Below are 20,733 nucleotides of genomic sequence, written 5' to 3'. Positions count from 1 at the left end.
AACAACAACACATCATTTGCAGACTATAAGTACTGGTTTGCAAAAAAATATTTTTTACCCAAATAGGTACATTTAGATAATCTCCCACGGCACACCAGACTGTATCTCACGGCACACGATTGTGCCGCGGCACAGTGGTTGAAAAACACTGGTATGTATATATATATTAGGGCTGGGCGATATATCGATATATACGATATATCGCAGGTTTGTCTCTGTGCGATACAGAAAATGACTATATCGTCATTTTCGAGTATACGTTCTCACGCAGGACTTTTAGCTGCGGGCGTACAGTTCAGGCTCTCCTCGCTCTTTCCTGTGTCTCCTTCTCACAGACAAGCAGGCGCACATTCTTACATACGTCACAAAATGTCACATCATACGTCACATACACACCCTCGCCCAGCAGATAGGTTGCGGCGTGGCTAACATTAGCTGCTAACGTAGCCGTACGAGAGAAAGATGGAGCGGAACTGGTAAAAAAAGAAGGAAGACTTAATTCCCAATAAAAACAGCAGGGTTTCCCTCATCTGGCGGTGGTTCGGCTTCAAGTGGGAATATGTCGAACAGACAACCGTAATTTGTCAAGTGTGGGGGGAAAAAGCGTTGCTATAAAAAGTAGCATTACTGCTAATATGTAGCATCATTTGTAAAGTTACTCGCTAGAGAATGAAGATAATTTCATAACCTTAGTAACCTACCACATAGTGAAGGACGAATACTATTTGATTTCCTATTATGCAGCTCATTTTTATTTGACGCTTAAAATGTGTCTGACAATCTTGCAATTTATGTTTTGGAAATGACATGAATGTTTGTGCCATTGCTTAATAACTTTAATAAATACACTTTTGGTCAATTGACTTAGTTGTGATTTCCCTCTCTGCATGAACATTTAAAAGTAGCATATATTAATGCAGTATGAAGAAGAATGTTTTAATGTAGACACATAGAATCATCATACTGCTGTGATTATATGCATCAAGTGTTCATTCAAGGCCCCGACAAAATATCGTAATATATATCGTATATTGCAATATGGCCTAAAAATATTGCGATATTAAAAAAAGGCAATATCGCCCAGCACTTATATATATATATATATATATATATATATATATATATATATATATATATATATATATATATATATATATATATATATATAAATAAATAAATAAATAAATGGGTTGTACTTGTATAGCGCTTTTCTACCTTCAAGGTACTCAAAGCGCTTTGACACTACTTCCACATTTACCCATTCACACACACATTCACACACTGATGGAGGGAGCTGCCATGCAAGGCGCTAACCAGCACCCATCAGGAGCAAGGGTGAAGTGTCTTGCTCAGGACACAACGGACGTGACGAGGTTGGTACTAGGTGGGAATTGAACCAGGGACGCTCGGGTTGCGCACGGCCACTCTCCCCACTGCGCCACGCCGTATATAGTACAGGCCAAAAGTTTGGACACACCTTCTCATTTCAGTGCTTTTTCTTTATTTTCATGACTATTTACATTGTAGATTGTCACTGAAGGCAGAAAAACACCTGTGAAGTGAAAACCCTTTCAGGTGACTACCTCTTGAAGCTCATCGAGAGAATGCCTAGAGTGTGAAAAACAGTAATCAAAGTAAAGGGTAAAAAGTACATAACTCCACATGTGCTCATTCATTGTTTTGATGCCTTCAGTGACAATCTACAATGTAAATAGTCATGAAAATAAAGAAAACCCATTGAATGAGAAGGAGTCTCCAAGCTTGTGGCCTGTACTGTATATATATATATATATATATATATATATATATATATATATATATATATATATATATGTATATGTATATATATATGTATATGTATATGTATATATATATGTATATGTATATGTATATATATATGTATATGTATATGTATATGTATATATGTATATGTATATGTATATATATATATGTATATGTATGTATATATATATGTATATGTATGTATATATATGTATATGTATGTATATATATATGTATATAAATGTATATATATATGTATATATATATATATATATATATATATGTATATATATATATATATATATATATATATATACATATATATATATATATATATAAGCATGTTTAACACAAGTTGTAAATGTATGCATGTTCGAAATAAACTCTAAAAATAACCATAGCATATAGATTTATTTCTTTATTGAAGACAAGAATAAAAGTTGGTGTATTACCTGATGATGATGACTTGCATTGATTGGAATCAGACAGGATTCACAGTAGTGCTGATAACTTCCACATTTTTGAATTTACATTGTGGATGTGAAAAAATGTCCTCCTTTCTGTCCAATACCACATTAATTCAAGTGGTTGGTTTTTGGCATCTTATTTGTCCAACTTCCATATTTGTTTTCATACACTTCACAAGAAATATTTTGACGGCAAACTCTGTAGCTTGCTAGCTTGTGTGCGCTAGCTTTCTGAGACTATATTTTGTTTGCACAGGCAGGATGGAGCAGCACTTTTATTGTGAAGACACAAACTGTGCGGTCGATCTTAGGCTTTTGACGGCAGGTACAATGCAAGAGTCTTTTAAAATAAAAAGTGTTTATCGCCTTCCTGTCTGTCGTATATTTTTACTGAGCTCGCAGCAGCCAGCGTCATCTCACAAACTCCTCAGGTGCCTCTAATGTCAATCAAGTGACGTCATAGTGAAAATTGATGATCGCCAAATTTTAGAGCTATTTTTTGAATGCCTACCTGGCGATCGACAGGTAGTTCGCGGTCGATATAATGGACACCCCTGAGCTATAGTGTACGCACGTTCAAACTTAAGGAAAAAAAAATTGGCTATATATATTCTAATATTATTTTCCTTGAATTTCTTTTCTTTATTGCAGTCTGTCCACCAAGGACCTTGAATCTCGCAGTGAGTCACTGGGCCTGTTTCAGACTCTAAAGAGCAACCCTCAGGCCTTTTACAGCCACATGAACAAATACGTTCTTCCCAGCGTGGAGGGAAGCGACCTGAGCCGCCTGCTCTACTACTACACCTTGCTTGACGCCGCCGGCTGTGAGGCTTACATGGCCGGCGCCGCCATCAAACCGGAAAGCCATGTCAAGCTGCTCAAGAAGCTTCGAGCCGTGGCTAATGGTAAGTTGTATCTAATAGCTGGATGATGCTGCTAAAACGCTAACTAGAACTGCTCTCTACTCAGTAGAAAACGTTGAGTTGCTTCATGAGAGTTTTTGGCTTTAGCTTATACATCAGTGTGAGCGTTCTTTTCCAAGGACATCACAAGAACTTTCCCACCACTCTTAGCACTCAAAATTTGCAGGTGTGGAGGAAGTCCGGCGACTCCTTCGAGCAGAAGTTCTAAAGGTCAGCGAGTGATGTCAGTTGTGTTTTCACGCCTGGCTTGCTACATCTGCTCAGTGATAACGCCGCAATCTTTCACACCGCTGTCACCGACCTCTGTTTAACACTACCAGCTGGACTTACTTACCTTTTAGAGTGCAGCTGTGCCAAAAACATGTCACATAGCACTTTGATCCACCTTAGTTATAAAAACAAAAACAGGATGAGGCGTTAATTGGTGAGAGGAATGTATACATTTTTTGTTTACTTCATTAATAGTTTAGAGTGCATGAGAAAGTGGAAAGATAAACATGGCCCCCTTTGACCAAATGGTCATTTATTAACAGGTATATACCACAACACAGCAGCAACAAAGCCCATGTTGTATTAATAGTAAATTAATAGTAAATACTTAGTTCAAATTGCATTGCCAGCATAAAATAGCTGATGTTTTTTTCAAGTTGGTGGCATGTCCTCCCCGTGAATGCGTGGGTTCCCTCCGGGTACTCCGGCTTCCTCCCACCTCCAAAGACATGCACCTGGGGATAGGTTGATTGGCAACACTAAATGGTCCCTAGTGTGTGAGTGTGAATGTTGTCTGTCTATCTGTGTTGGCCCTGCGATGAGGTGGCGACTTGTCCAGGGTGTACCCCGCCTTCCGCCCGATTGTAGCTGAGATAGGCACCAGCGCCCCCCGCGACCCCGAAAGGGAATAAGCGGTAGAAAATGGATGGATGGAAAATGGATGGTGTTTTATACCAATGGGGACCTACTATGCAAAACCCGCTTTTCTTACCTATTGCTCCCTGTTTTTGTGTATTTGGGATTTGCATATGTCCCGAAAATTAGAAATCAAACAATGCTGATATTTGTATAACAATCTTGCTTGTCTTCATATTTCCTCCAAACGAGCCATTTGAAATTTGCTCCATTTGTGACGTTATTCCAATTAGGGACGTCAGTGGATATCTCCATATACAGTATGTTAAAGTTTTACCATTGTAGTTCGATGTTGTAGTGAATAATCTCTTTTTGTCCCCTCTATCGTTGTTTTGGGGCAGACTGGCATGTACATGCACATGCAACCTTCGCTGTTGCCATTTCTAATACAAAAGTAGTGTATAGTTCTGACTTATATCCTACTCAGTGGCCAAGTGGTTAGAGTGTCCGCCCTGAGATCGGTAGGTCGTGAGTTCAAATCCCTGCCGAGTCATACCAAAGACTATAAAAATGGGACCCATTAACTCCCTGTTTGGCACTCAGCATTAAGGGTAGGAATTGGGGGTTAAATCACCATAAATGATTCCTGGGCGCGGCACCGCTGCTGCCCACTGCTCCCCTCACCTCTAGTATGTGTGTGACAATCATTGGTACTTTTTTTTTTCTATCTGTCAGTAGACTCCATACCGATGCGCTAAACACTGCAACTCCACTGCCAGGGAAATGAGGCAGTTGAAGTAGAGGTACATAAATATGACCGCCCACAAAATAGCGCTTCCTGAAGAGACGGTCAGAAAGTGTCTCTAAGAGTGTCTGTAAAACATAATCTATGCAACATTTTGACCAAAGAACCACCATTTCATGTTATGTAAACCAAAAGGAAGTGGTATGTTTAGAAAAATAAATCACAATAAAACAACTTTAAAGTGAATACAAATGTAGATAAAACTGCTGTATGCTGACCACTAATGATAATTATTTATATAATAATAAAAACTGCATCAGGTGGTTGCCTACAGCCACTGGCTCCAACAGGAGACTTGGTAGTTTTTTTTAAAATAGAGACATGTTACATTTTTCCAAAACAATTCAAACAATTTGACGTTTTTCTTAGTTTTTCAAATGTATGTTATTTCATTGAATGCTCAGGGGCAGTGTTATATTTGACCGACATGATACAATACAACTACATTTATGTCATTTGTTGCTACGCAGAATGCAAAGAAATCAATCAGAACTGTCCCTTCCGCCCATCCATCTTCTTACGCTTATCCGAGGTCGGGTCGCGGGTGCAGCAGCCTAAGCAGGGAAGCTCAGACTTCCGTCTTCCCAGCCACTTCGTCCAGCTCCTCCCAGGGGATCTCCAGGCGCTCTCATGCCAGCCGAGGGACCGTCTCCCCAACGTGTCCAGGGTCTTCCTCGTGGCCTCCTACCAGTCGGACGTGCCCTAATCACCTCCCCGGGGAGGCGTCTTTGGGGAAGGCTGACCAGATGCCCGAACAACCTCATCTGGCTCCTCTCGATGTGGAGGAGCAGCGTCTTTACTTTGAGCTTCTCCCGAATGACAAAGCTTCTCACCCTATATCTAAGCCCCACTACTCGACGGAGGAACCTCATTTCAGCCGCTTATACTCGTGATCTTGTCCTTTCGGTCATATTCCAAAGATCATGACCATAGGTGAGGATGGGAACGGAAATTGAGAGCTTTGCCCTCCGTCTCACCTCCTTCTTCACCACGACGGACCAATGCAGGGTCCACATCACTGTAGAGCCCACACCGATCCGCCTGTCGATCTCACGATCCACTCTTCCCTCACTCGTGAACAAGATTCTGAGGTATTGAACTCCTCCACTTAGGGCAAGATCTCTTCCCAAACCCGCAGACGGCACTATACCCATTTCTGGGAGAGAACCATGGACTTGGATTTGGAGGTACTGATTCTTATTGCAGTCGCTTCACAATCGGCTGCAAACCGCTCCAGTGGTTCCCCTTCTTAAAAAGAGGAACCACCACCTGGGTCTGCCAATCCAGAGGCACAGCCCCCAATGTCAACGCAATGCTGCGGAGTCCAACAGCATCCAGAGCCTTAAGGAACTCCGCGCAGATCTCATCCACCCCAGGGGGCCCTGCCACCAAAGAGTTTTTTAAGTACCTCGGAGGTATGCTACCCTCTCGTCTACCGGAGTAAACTCCAACGTAAAGGCTATGAGCTGAGGGGCAAAATTTATTTTCACCCCAGCTGGTCATCTCTCACTGCTTGCAACGCCAGAGTGGAAGAGAGTCCAGCCCTCTCGGGGGGACTGGTTCCAGAGCCCTTGCTGTGCATCAAAGTGAGTCCGACTAGATCTAGCCGGAACTTTTCAACTTTGGGCACCAGCTCAGGCTCCTTCTCCCCCAGTGATGTGATGTTCCACGTCCCAAGAGGTAGCTTCTGTCACCAAGAATCGGACCGCAAATGGCCCTGCAATCGGCTGCAACCCAACTCACACTGCACCCGAACTCCATGCCCTCTGCTATTATTGGTGAGTCGATTGGAGGGGGGACCTACGTTACATTTTCCAGCTGGGCAAGGCTTGGCCACCAGGAGCTTGCCTGGTGACCCGCGTCCGGCTGAGGCAAATATTTGGGTTCTGTAATTTGACTTTCCAAAGAGGTCATCAAGCTGCTCTTTATCTGGTCCCTCACCTAAGAACAGTTTGTCTTGGGAGACCCGACCAGGGGTCATAGAAGCCACGCGAACTCCTCTGCTACGATAAGGTGGCAGCTCAGAGAGAAGTAACAACTGCTCCATTTGTCCTAAAAATGTGATGCCTAAACAACATACTAAAATACATCATGCATTGCAATACTATCGACATATGTATACAACAGAAATAATATACCGGAGATAACAGTAATGATAATTAATATATGTCACAAATTATAAGATTTTTTAATTTAATCAATCATGACAGAAATATGGATATTTTTACAAATATGACAGAATACACATGAACTTGTGACCTAATTTGGCGTGTGTATGCGTGTGTTTTGTCATGTTTAGCTGTGAGTGGATGTGTGTGTGTATTTTGTCAAGGTTTGAAGTGAGTGGATCTGTGAGCACATGTGTGAGTGTGTGTGCGTGTTTGAACATTGACTGAGCCCTCCCCCCAGGCAGGCAGGCATGCCACTGTTAAATAATTAATCTCAGACAGACTGTGGTGTTACCACACTAATGTGTCTGTCTGAGAGTTTACATTCTACACACCACAACACACCCAGACACACACACACTTACACACACATTTTACATGTGTGACACGAAACAATCCTTTGTTTTGTTGATTTGGTGTATTTTCATTGCATATGTTGTATACATGCATTAGTAGTCATTTACTGCACAGTGGAACCTTGATTTACGAACTTAATTGCTCATGTAACAGGGTTTGTGAATAGAAAGGTTTGTATATTGAAGCACATTTCCCCATAAGAAAACATGTAAACATGACTAATTGGTTCCAGCCTCGACAAAAGTCTATAATTCAGTAAGTGTATACACTTCGAACACAGTACAAAGCATTATACAGTACTGTATATCCAACAAACATAACAAGGGGATAGGCCTGGACGATCCATCAATTTTGTTGCAGACGATTTAAAAAGTCAATTTTTTTTCTTCTCTTGCCCCCAGGTTCCTGTTCGCCTAATTTATGAGGCGAACAAGACCATGGTGGAATTATTTACACCAGGTCTGTACAAAACCCAAAATGAGTGAAGTTGGCATATTGTGTAAATCGTAAATAAAAACAGAATACAATAATTTGCAGATCCTTTTCAACTTATATTCAATTGAATAGACTGCAAAGACAAGATATTCAATGTTCTAACTGAGAAAAGTTACTTTTTTTTGTTGCAAATAATCAAGAATTTAATGGCAGCAATAATTTGCAAAAAAGTTGGCCCAGGGACACCACTGTGTTGCATGGCCTTTCCTTTTAACAACACTCAGTAAACGTTTGGGAACTGAGAGAACAATTTTTTAAGCTTTTCAGGTGGAATTATTTCCCATTCTTGCTTGATGTACAGCTTAAGTTGTTCAACAGTCGGGGGTCTCCGTTGTCGTATTTTACGCTTCATAATGAACCACAAATTTTCAATGGGAGACAGGCAGGCCAGTCTAGTACCTGCACTCTTTTACTCTGAAGCCACGCTGTTGTAACACGTGCAGAATGTGGCTTGGTATTCTCTTGGATGGCAACATATGTTACTCCAAAACCTGTATGTAACTTTCAGCATTAATGGTGCCTTTACAGATGTGTAAGTTACCCATGCCTTGGTCACTCATACACCCCCACACCATCACAGATGCTGGCTTTTGAACTTTGTGCCTATAACAATCCAGATGGTTCTTTTCCTCTCTGGTCCGGAGGACACCACATCCACAGTTTCCAAAAAACTATTTGAAATGTGGACTGGTCAGATCACAGAACACTTTTCCACGTTGCATCAGTCGATCTTAGATGAGCTCGGGCCCAGCAAAGCCGGTGGTGTTTCTGGGTGTTGTTGATAAATGGCTTGTAGCGAGCGACAAACTGTAGTTACTAAAAGTGGTGTTCTGAAGTGTTCCTGAGCCCATTTGGTGATGTCCTTTACACACTGGTGACGGTTTTTGATCCATTACCGCCTGAGTTATCAAAGGACACAGCCTTGGCGCTTACGTGCAGTGATTTCTCCAGATCTTCTGAATCTTTTAATGATATTACAGACCGCAGATATTGGAATCCCTACATTGCTTGTAATAGTTATTTGAGAAATGTTCTGAAACTGTTGGACAATTTGCTCACGCATTTGTTCACAAAGTGGTAACCCTCGCTCATTTTTGTTTTTTGAATGACTGAGCATTTCATGGAAGCTGTTTTTATACCCAATCCTGGCACCCATCTGTTCCCAATGAGGCTGATCACCTGTGGGATGTTCCAAATAAGTGTTTGATGAGCATTCCACAACTTTCTCAGTGTTTTTTGCCACTTGTGCCAGCTTTTTTTAAACATGTTGCAGGCATCAAATTCCAAATGAGCTAATATTTGAAAAAAATAACAACGTTTCTTAGTTCGAACATTAGATATATTTTCTTTGCAGTGTATTCAATTGAATATAGGTTGAAAAGGATTTGCAAATCAATGTATTCTGTTTTTATTTACAATTTACACAACGTGCCAACTTCACTGGTTTTGTATTATGATCAGTGATCTGATGTATTGTGAAATGCTATTTTTAATGCTGTTTTATTTAAACATGACAGCTTCAGAAGAACAGTGCGTTCAGTGCAGGAAATGTCATTTTACTAATTAAAGAAACAATCAGAACTTAACACTAAAACAAACTTAATATCAAATAGAAAGAGGCAACATCACACACAGTAGACATGCACTCTCTACGAGGGAACAAATCAATGATTGAAGTGAGGAGCTCCAGCTTGCGTTCCAAACAATACCCTCTTTGTGGACCAGAAGATATGACAGCCATAGAAGCACATTCAATCTCTTTATTAGCCAGAGTAAACACAATCCGTTGACAACTCTCAACAGAGCTGCTGTAACTGCCGACAAACTGCCACCGCTGAGCTAACAAACACAACTGAGTTGGCTGGGCGCTGACGTCCCAAGTCAGCTGGCAAGGCACTGCCTTTTAAAGACACACACTCACACGCACACACTGCTCCATTATGAAATGTCTCTCAACTACATAGCAGGGTATTTGATTGCTATTTTTAAGTCACGCATTAATTACTTTTCCTCGTATTCAATAAAATTTTTGAAAGGGTAATCCCCTTTGTAATTAAATTACTTGTTTGCAAAGTAACAAGTAACTATAACTAAAATGTAATAATAATTTTCCAAGCACTGATGATACCAAAAAATTATTAAAAAGTAGCACAGTGGAGAACGATGACTAAATCAGTCATTTTGCAAACCAGTAAGATGTGTGAATGAAAGCTTGACTTACCTAAACTATAGTCTTCTCAATGTATTTCTTGGTTATTTATTTGCATACAATGTGTAATACTACATTTCATTTACAGAAGCATTTTGTTCAAGACAGAAGTTTAAAGTTTTCACTTTATTAATCTCAATGTTGGAGATGATTATTTATTTGCATGCAATGTACAATATTTCATTTTTGTTAACAGAAGTAATGTATTCAAGACAGAAGTATTGCTGACCAAAGGAAGCTCTTAATTTAGTTATTTGAAAATTATTGCATAAAAAGCTCAAATTATTTGTGGTCTAAAATATAATTTTGTAAGAGTAAGATGCGGTGTATGCAGTGTCATTTCAAACTACTAGTTTTTGATTAAGTAAAAGCAAAACTTGTTTTAAATGATCTCTGTCATTTGTAATCAATGACTTCTTTAAATAGAAGAAAAAAATCAAATTTTTTGTGAAAAAATCGGTTATTTTTAGGCCGAATCGCCAAGGTTTATAAGGGGGTGATGGATCTACTTATAATTTATTGATAAAGCCAAAACAACCACAAGCCTAACTGTCCTCATGTGCAGCTACCCTGCCGACACTCACACACATTGTCACTAGCCCTGTGATCCCCTCACAGTTTAAAATCACAAAACTCCTTAACCTCGACAGCCAATGAATAGGAATAAAACTTCCAATCCACTTATAAAAAACATTTTACCTTGTCAGTTAATCTTCTTGGCGTGCAATGGAAAGGAGGGGTATGAGGCAGTGTCGACAACGCTGTCGATACTTCAGGAATGTTTTAAACCATATAGCGCTTTAAGTGGACTCATTGAGCTATCAAAACTAAAAAATAGGCTTAAAACACCTAAAAGCAAATGTAGCATTGAGCACAGAAGCTAACGACATCACTTTTGTGCTGACTGTATGAGCAGCCGAGATCAAGCAGCCTACCCACAATGGCTGTCCTGCCGGGCACAAAATGGATGCGCTGCGAGGCACACAATGGGTGCATGAAACGTTCGTACACTGAGAGAAGTTCACACCAATGAAGCACAATATCATTCAGCCTGGGGGTTGTGAATTGAAAAGTTTGTAAAATAATGGGTTTGTAAATTAAGGTTCCACTACTTAAAGAGACGTCAAAATAGATGACCAATATTGTATAAAAATAACATTTATTGAGTCCCCTATAGCAGTGGTTTTCAACCTTTTTTCAGTTATCTACCCACTCTTAATATTTTTTTAATTCAAGTACCCCCTAATCAGAGCAAATCTTTTTTGATTGAAAAAAAGAGATAAAGAAGTAAAATACAGCACTATGTCATCAGTTTCTGATTTATTAAATTTTATAACAGTGCAAAATATTGCTCATTTGTAGTGGTCTTTCTTGAATTATTTGGGAAAAAAGATATAAAATAACTAAAAACTTGTTGAAAAATAAACAAGTGATTCAATTTTAAATAAAGATTTCTACACATAGAAGTAATCATCAACTTACAGTGCCCTCTTTGGGGATTGTAATAGAGATCCATCTGGATTCATGAACTTAATTCTAAACATTTCCTCACAAGAAAGAAATCTTTAACATCAATATTTATGGAACATGTCCACAAAAAATCTAGCTGTCAACACTGAATATTGCATTGTAGTATTTTTTTCCACTGTTTATGAACTTACATTCATATTTTGTTGAAGTATTATTCAATACACATATTTATAAAGAATTTTTGAAATGTCGCTATTTTTGGAATATTTAAAAAAAATGTCACGTACCCCTTGGCATATGTTCAAGTACCCCCAGGAGTACGCGTACCCCCATTTGAGGACCACTGCCCTATGGGGTAGTGGTCAAAATGCTTTGGAAGTAGGAGTGTAACGGTACGTGTATTTGTATTGAACCGTTTCCGTACGGGGGTTTCGGTTCGGTACGTGGGTGTATCGAACGAGTTTGTAAACTAAAGTCTTAGCAAGCTGCCCTGCTTTCTGCCTCTGTCTGAGCAGTGAGCACCCAGCATTGTCCCGCCCACACAACCATCTGATTGGTTGTATACAAAGCTAATCAGCAGTGTGTATTCAGAGCGATGTAACAGCCAATCAGCAGTGCGTATTCAGAAAGCATGGAGTCAGTGTTTCGGCGTCGAGATGAGCAGATATGTGTTTAGCTGGTGAACAGCGGACATCGTACACTCCCCAAATTATAAAAAACACTTCCCAGTCACAACTATTACAAACATCACTATGAGACCGTTGACCTTCTAGAAACTTAAACTGCAGCTCAGCTCGCTCATAGTTGAGGTGAAGGCTAATTAGATTTTAGCGTTACGTTAGCTCATTTTGCTGTGTGTGTGTGTGGTGTGCATGTGTGTGTATATATAATAAAAGTCAACTACAGACTTCCCAAATGCTGTAATAAATTAAGCATGATGAGTTTACTTGAAACTGTTTAATATTGCACTTTTTATATGTAGAAGAAAGGTTTTGTCATTTTATATAATCAAAGCAACAACTTTAGGCAGTTTAATGTGGATTAACGTGAGTAGAATTATTATAATGTTCCCAATGTTAAAAGGATAGAGCCATTGTTTACAAATTTGTTAAATAAATAACCAAAAAATGTATATTTTGTTGTTTTCTTACTGTACCGAAAATGAACCGAACCGTGACCTCTAAACCGTGGTACGTACTGAACCGAAATTTTTGTGTACCGTTACACCCCTATTTGGAAGACATGCAAAGCATACTTAGGTTTTATAACCATTAGACAAATGCTCAAGGACTTAAGGACTATTGATTGCTAAGACTTACCCATACACCAGCAAAAACATCTTGCTGGGTAGCAGCCCTGTTTTTCATTTGTCAGAAAAATAATAACAAAGGCTACAAGTAGGGGTGCATGTTTTGACATGTTTTTGTGTGCAGCTATCAGGAGTCGGAGTGTTAGATTGCTGCACAAATAAGGGTCCGTAAAAGCACGTTTAGTTGGGTTTGGTGTGAAAGACACTCATTAAAACACCTTCAGGATGTACTTCCTCAGCTACAGCCAACATTAGGAACCTATTTCGTGTCTCCACAAATATTAAAGATCTCTTGTAATGGCCAGCTTCCTTTTGTTATGCAGCATAATGATGAATGAATAAATCTCATACATGCAGGCTTAAACTACCGCCAGCTGACAGACGAGTCTCTGGACCCACTGGCCGCTCTTAAAATGGTCCTGACGAGTCAGAACGTCCTGTCAATCTCGAAACTCGCCAATCGTCTACGAAGGCCCGGCGGCGGTGGAGGGTCGGCAACGCTTTCCCCAAGTGCCGTGCACGCCACATGGCTGCAGAAGATGTTCTGGAAAGGAGACGCCCAGTTGTTAAAAAGACCTCCCGAAAGCGACCAGGACTACCTCCATGCTTACGACACCTGTGCCAAGTACCTGGACAGACTGCTGCCTGCTGACGCTGTCTACCTTCTGGACGACATCACTTTCTCCACACAGGCTGTCAAGCAGGTAAGTGGTGTCATGAGATTCTTCTTATTCTTTTTTCTTTAGGGCTCCTGTGAAGGGGAGAGGGGTGTCCCATCCCTGTTATCTGAGCTGACCAGATGAGGCATTTTTTCCAGAGCTGACAGTTTTGTGCCAGCTGTTCTACATCCTCCACAGCAACTCTGTGTAGTTGGAGGTTGCCCGCAATGACGTCGAGCAATCGGGTGAAGGGTTTGCTCTGTGGTCTTCTCCAGTTTGCAGCCCTTAGGTCAAACTGGAGAATAGCTCTTCATTAGATTACATTATTCAAATCCATATTAGCTATTTCATAACATAACATTCATGGTTTGATTAGTTGTGTGTTACATGAGCAGCTGTCCCATTACTCATTTTACATACTTTATCATGTTTACTAGGGCTGTGAATCTTTGGGTGTCCCACGATTCGATTCAATAACAATTCTTGGGGTCACGATTCGATAATATATCGATTTTTTTCGATTAGATTCGATTCTCGATTCAAAATCGGTATTTTTCCGATTCAAAACGATTCTGTATTCATTCAATACATAGGATTTCAGCAGGATCTACCCCAGTCTGCTGACATGTCAGCAGAGTAGTAGATTTAAAAAAAAAGAAAAAGCTTTTATAATTGTAAAGGACAATGTTTTATCAACTGATTGCAATAATGTAAATGTGTTTTAACTATTAAACGAACCAAAAATATGACTTATTTTATCTTTATGAAAACATTCGACACAGTGTGTTGTCAAGCTTATGAGATGCGATGCAAGTGTAAGCCACTGTGACACTATTTTTCTTTTTTATTATTTTTATAAATGTCTAATGATAATGTCAGTGAGGGATTTTTAATCACTGCTATGCTGAAATTATAATTAATATTGATACTGTTGTTGATAATATTCATTTTTGTTACATTACTTTTGGTTTGTTCTGTGTCGTATTTGTGTCTCCTCTCAATTGCTCTGTTTATTGCAGTTCTGAGTGTTGCTGGGTCAGGTTTGGTTATGGAATTGGATTGCATTGTTATGGTATTGCTGTGTAGTGGTTTGTTGGATTGATTAAAAAATAAATAAATACATTTAAAAAAATAAATAAATAAATAAATAAAAAATCGTTTTTTAAAAATGAGAATCGATTCTGAATTGCACAACGTAAACGATTCGATTCGTATTCGTATTGTGTTCTTTTTAGAAATTGGCCTTTTGTAAGATATTCATGTCAAGTTTGCATTTACACTAGGGCTGCAACTAACGATTCATTTAATAATCGATTAATATGTCGATTATTACTTCGATTAATCGATTAATAATCGGGTAAAAGAGACAAACTACATTTTTATCCTTTCCAATACTTTATTTTAAAAAACAGCATACTGGCACCATGTCCTTTCGAATTGCCAAATGAAACAAGGCAAGTGTTACAAAAATGTTGTTGTTGTTTTTTTTTATAAAGTGCACCATTGTCATGCACAATAGCAATAATTTTGCTTAAAGGAATTTCAAACCTGTCTACTACCTATTCCAACCATTCACAGTATCACTTTCACAGTATCATGTTAGACCCGCTCGACATCCATTGCTTTCCTCCTCTCTAAGGTTCTCATAGTCATTATTGTCACCGACGTCCCACTGGGTCATTATTGTCACCGATGTCCCACTGGGTGTGAGTTTTCCTTGCCCTTATGTGGGCTTACCGAGGATGTCGTGGTGGTTTGTGCAGCCCTTTGAGACACTAGTGATTTAGGGCTATATAAGTAAACATTGATTGATTGATTGATTCTGCAATGGTGGATGCTGAATGTCTTTTCTCTAGTGGCATGGTCGTAAGGCAGATTGACTTCATGTTCCATTCGTCTCCAATGTAATGGCATGTATTGCCAAGGTAGGCTTCCGTTGCTACACTTGTCCACACATCAGTAGTGAGAACAATTTGCTCTGTGTGGCTTTTATGTCAGTCTGCACTGCTTGGAATGTCTGCTCGTACTTCCTCTCCATCAGTTTGGTCAAATGGGTCCTCGAGGGAATAGTGTAACCAGGGTTGAGAACGTGAATCATTTGTCTAAAACCTTTATCCTCCACCATTGATAGTGGCCTCATGTCAGTTATTTATAGCATCAGTCAATGCAGCCGCTTGCTGTGGTGTTCACATCTTCCTCTGTACCAAGTCGCTAATGCTGGCTTGTTTCTTTCTGAAATGAGAGAAACCATATTATGAACGTACATAGTAGCATCATTTACATGTAACTCAATACATACCCAGTTGATTTTATTAATAATTTCTGACGTAAAAGACAAATATGCCACCACATTAAAAAAACAGCTAAATGAAATAAATGGACTTTGGAGTTGAAGGCTACACGAATAACAACACAGAAATGTAACTCATCAGATCAGAACTGTGTCAGATAATGTACACCTTTCTGTCGTGAATAATAAAGGATTCATCTCAGGCTGCCTCTGAATAATAGCATGAAATATTCCAGCACCTTCATAACGTTTAGTTATACTAAAGCGTCACTCAAATCTAAATGTATGTATATAGCTTTATCTGGTACGGCTACATCGATCCATTATGAAACGACCCTGAGATATTTCTGTCCCTTATGTTTATTTACAAATTGTTAACCGTGCGTTTTCGCTCTCAAAACGGAGTCAAATGTGCCGGAGACACATTATCAACCCCGCTTTGCAAGAAAGGGATAACGTTAACGTTACTCACAAAAAAGAGCTGCCGTGCTTAACTCATGAATGCCTGTTGCCACTCATAACAACACAGAAAATGAAGTCCTCGACTCTTCAACACGTTCCTAACACTCTGAAAGTTAATACACAACAGTTGCTACAGCGCTGCCTTAAAAAAATCTCGGACACAACAGATCAATTTATCCGGACTCTGGACTTAAAGTTACGTACAGTGAGTTCTTCTCTTCATCCATGGCTCGTCTTCAGATGCTGCCGAAGCAATGTTGTCTTTCCGTGCCACGCGAGGTACGTGCTACACGTTTTGCAGGAAACTGTCTTCTTTGAAGTCTTTAAAGTGAAGTATTCCGACACATTGGACGACTTAGGTCGTACACTTTTCTCCATTGCAGCATTAACCTCAAGATGTTTCTCCGCTGAACTATCGCTCCTGTTTTCCTCCACCATTTTTCGAATGTTTCCAAACAAACGAGACTGCGTGGTCACGTGAGCTGTACATGACACATCATCTGCTGGCTCACTGCCACCACATGAGACATAGCCTCAGCGCTGCCCTTGCGCTGTTTTGTACTGTTTTTGTACTTATTTTAATTATTGTTTCTCAGCTGTTTGTAAATGTTGCAGTTCATAAATAAAAGTTTAGGGTAAAAAAAAAAAAAAAAAGCCTCAACGCATGCGCATTGCATACATCCAACGAAACGATGACTAAATTAATCGCCAACTATTTTCATAATCGAGTTAATCGATTAGTTGTTGCAGCCCTAATTTACAGTAAGATGTAGTAATTTCATAAATAATAAATGGGTTGTACTTGTATAGCGCTTTAGTACCTTTTTAAGGAACTCAAAGCGCTTTGATACTATTTCCACATTCACCCATTCACACACTGATGGCGGTAGCTGCCACGCAAGCCGCTAACCAGGACCCATTAGGAGCAAGGGTGAAGTGTCTTACTAAAGGACAAAACGGACGTGACTAGGTATGGTAGAAGGTAACACAATAACTAACACTATACAATACAAAATAAATACAGAAATACATTTTATATAATTATGTAAATTTTCTTTATTTATTGGATCATTTTAATAATGTTAAATTAAAATACTGGAAACACTTTAGTACGGGGAACATATTCACCATTAATTAATTGCTTATTAATATGCAAATTAGTAACATATTGGCTCTTAATTAGTCAATAAGTACTTATTCATACCTTATTCTGCATGGCCTTCTTATACAACCAGTAAGCCATTAACTAAGAGTCTTCCCTCAATAACCTCAGAATTATTGCTTATTGGTAACTCTAACCCTTATACGTTACCCTAGTGTCCAAATAACTCCAATTTAAGTCTTTGTTACTTATATGTTCCCCATACTAAAATGTTATCAAAATTCTAATAGTTGTTTATTAATAATCAATATTTTTTGTAATCAAAACAATTACTACAACAAAAACATCTGAAATTAAAACAAAAGTAGAGCTACCAAAATTATACATAATAAATACATACAAACATAAATAAAATACACAGTATAACAATATATTAAAATTCATAGCCTGAAAAAAATATGGTCTTTGTGCAATAGAAATGTTATGTATCATTACCATTATTATTCATTGTTGGCTGAATGTCTATATTCAATACATTTAACAATGATAATTAACCAATAAAATAATGGCTGAAAAATTGACTCAAAGTAATAATTACGGCAAAAATATTTGAATAAATCAAGAATAATATAACAGTTAAAATAAAAATGAAGACCGGTAAAAAAAGAAATAAACTATTGAGTACCTTGCATAGAATATGTACAGAAACAAATAAAATGTTAAAGATAAGAAGTAACATTGTCAATGAAAAATGTTGATAAAGGATGGTATTAAAAAGCCCAAGTAAAATAAACATCTTTAAATACCTAGAAATGCACAATAAAAATCTTACGTACTATTATTCTATAAATATATTTCTAAATATATTCATTCAAATATCGTGTATGACATGATTGAAACCATCTTACTAAAAGCTTAAAATCTTTGAAGGCTTATTTTCTTTTTCTGCATGCTGTATTGAGTTGTTATATACTGTACAGCATATTACTTACACAATAAACATGAGCCTCTCTCTGCATAAAAGATATATGGATACATGGCATTTGAAGGTTCTCATATTCTGAATATAATTCTTATGTTTTATTCCTGAATTCACACCGTCACCTTGTCTTTCTCTCTCCACCCCCTCCTGTTCTTTTGAGTGAGCTAATTCTTCCTCCTCCATTTCAGAGGCAATTAAACTGCAACTCCCAGCAGGCACGAAGGTCCCACTGTGCTTTTTAACATGCACTTTATCTCTCACAAACCTGCTGTCAGCTTTCTTTCATTCTCTTTTCTGTCATCTTTCAACACTTTCAGGGGAAAAAAATCCTTGACTCCTCTCATTGTCTGACCTTTAACACCCCTTTTCCCTCATGATGGATCGCTCCATTTCCCATAAGGCCAAAAGGTGAGATAAATGGTCAGGATGTACCCTACTACCTCCTGAACATATATATGTGATTTTTTCTGGAACGAAAGAGCAGTTTGCTGCCGTTTTTTTCCCCTTGAGATCATAAAAAGACCATTTATAATGTTTCACCCTCAGCTCAAACAATAAACACACTTTACTTTCTCCAAAGAGGTTATGTTGTCTACACTATTTGTTATTTAGTTAGTTGTTGCATAGTTTATTTGGGTGCTGGTTGGCAAGAATAGTTTGCAGTTTACATGAAAAACAAACATATTAGTACTTCTAAATATCAATGGTTGGATTTAATTTTGGATAGATTCTTTGGTTTTATGTTGAATGGTGCCCTGAGCAAGTTCCCTCTGTAACCTTTTTTTTCTAGCGGGGGGCACACTACCCTTTCATCAATGCTGCCCTTTGCGCTCAAATATGATGTCAGATTGATTGTGTCTGTCACTACACAATCGGTACTGGGAGACACGATTGGTCAACACATGCGCGAAAACTACATCACTTCCTTTAACTTGTTTTACGGCAGTTATGTTTGTGCAGGCCGTCACTGTTGCCATGATTTTTTTTTTGGTAATCTTAAATTATATAATGTCCTACAAAACAAAACTTAACAAACATTACTTAAGAATACAGTTTATATTTGGAAAACCTACAGATCCGTACAGAAACCTGAACAATGTGCTGCAGCCTTAAATGACAAGGAAAGCAATTTTTTTTTTTTTTACTATTTTATTTACACCAAATACAAACCTGGTTGCTGGCATGGCCACTCTACCAACCTATATATATATATATATATATATATATATATATATATATATATATATATATATATGTATATATATGTATATGTGTGTGTGTATATATATATGTATATATATGTGTATATACAGTATGTATATATATATATACAGTACATACATATATATATATATGTATGTATGTGTATATATTAGGGGTGGGCAAATTAATGCGTTAATTACGAGTTAACTCATCAATCTATTAACGCCGACAATTATTTTATCGCACATTTGCGTATGTTGTTTACATGCTTTTATTTTGTTAACGCCTTTTCTTAACAAGATGGCGTCGCCCGGATGGGCTTCGGCGTCGAGGGGCTCTTGGTAAAGATGGAACATTTGGCAAAAATACCGGACAATTCTGCAAATTTCATGGCTGGCTTACAGCGTGGTCACTCCGGGATCACTTACGACCGCCAGACAATTCTGGATGTTGATAGATCGAGCCGTTTTGGACTGAATGACGCGTGCTTGCTAGACCGGCTAGCTAGCATGGGAATACTTTGCCGGCTACATCCAGCGGCCTGTGAAGCAGCGGAGTATATGTATTATCTGTCTATTTATGAATAATGCAGACGAGGAGGGATGGCTGAGTTCTTAACGTTTACTTTCAGAGCGTGCATATCACAACATACAAGATGCCGTCATGGCGACACAACCTATACCGGGCTACCGCGCATGCTCGTCACTCCTGTTGCATGCTGGGTAGGGTAGTTCTTTTTTCCCTGGCTCATAACATCACAATACAGTACCATGTATATGCGTTCAGTTTATCAAAGCACCAAGCGAACAATCGGAAAATTCCCATTATATCAATTCCTAGATATGGTCATAATTATTTTAAGTGCACTACGCAGAATAAACACAACATTATTAATATTGCTACTACGGATAATTTGATCAAAAATTCCCTAAAACAGCCCACTACCTATAATATAGGTTTTTTAAACATAAGATCCCTGATAAAAAAAATGTTTCTGCTGTTACCTCAGAAATTGCCTGTTCAGATGTTATGATTGTGGCTCAGAGATTTGTATGTAGATTATATTTATTTTCCATAACAAACAGGGTAACTTAAATACCCTGGCAGTGGCAATAAGCTTAAATGTTTGTATTTACATTTTTTGAGTTGATTTTCATAAAATATGCTATTTAACTGCTACTATTTAACGACTGATTTAAATTGT

The 20,733-nt window shown here is 38.5% G+C and overlaps 1 protein-coding gene and 1 long non-coding RNA gene across 2 annotated transcripts in view; one reads left to right on the top strand and one right to left on the bottom strand.

Moving 5' to 3' along the window:
* Positions 1 to 20,733, top strand: part of nbas (NBAS subunit of NRZ tethering complex) — a 383,924-nt gene that overhangs the window by 280,609 nt on the left and 82,582 nt on the right. The window contains exons 44-45 of the mRNA XM_061900721.1: positions 2,901 to 3,154; positions 13,189 to 13,535. Of these exons, the coding sequence (XP_061756705.1) occupies positions 2,901 to 3,154; positions 13,189 to 13,535 (601 nt within the window). The remainder of the gene's footprint in view (positions 1 to 2,900; positions 3,155 to 13,188; positions 13,536 to 20,733) is intronic.
* LOC133553006 (uncharacterized) lies at positions 10,226 to 16,743 on the bottom strand. Its single transcript, XR_009806814.1, has 3 exons — positions 16,447 to 16,743; positions 13,461 to 15,722; positions 10,226 to 13,375 (listed from the first exon to the last, which is right to left on the bottom strand). It is a non-coding gene; the product is annotated as an uncharacterized LOC133553006 (long non-coding RNA).

This window comes from Nerophis ophidion, linkage group LG05 (assembly GCF_033978795.1).
Source record: "Nerophis ophidion isolate RoL-2023_Sa linkage group LG05, RoL_Noph_v1.0, whole genome shotgun sequence".
Classification (NCBI taxonomy): domain Eukaryota; kingdom Metazoa; phylum Chordata; class Actinopteri; order Syngnathiformes; family Syngnathidae; genus Nerophis; species Nerophis ophidion.
Note: the sequence above shows the minus strand (reverse complement) of the source record. Positions and strands in the feature narration are given on the sequence as shown.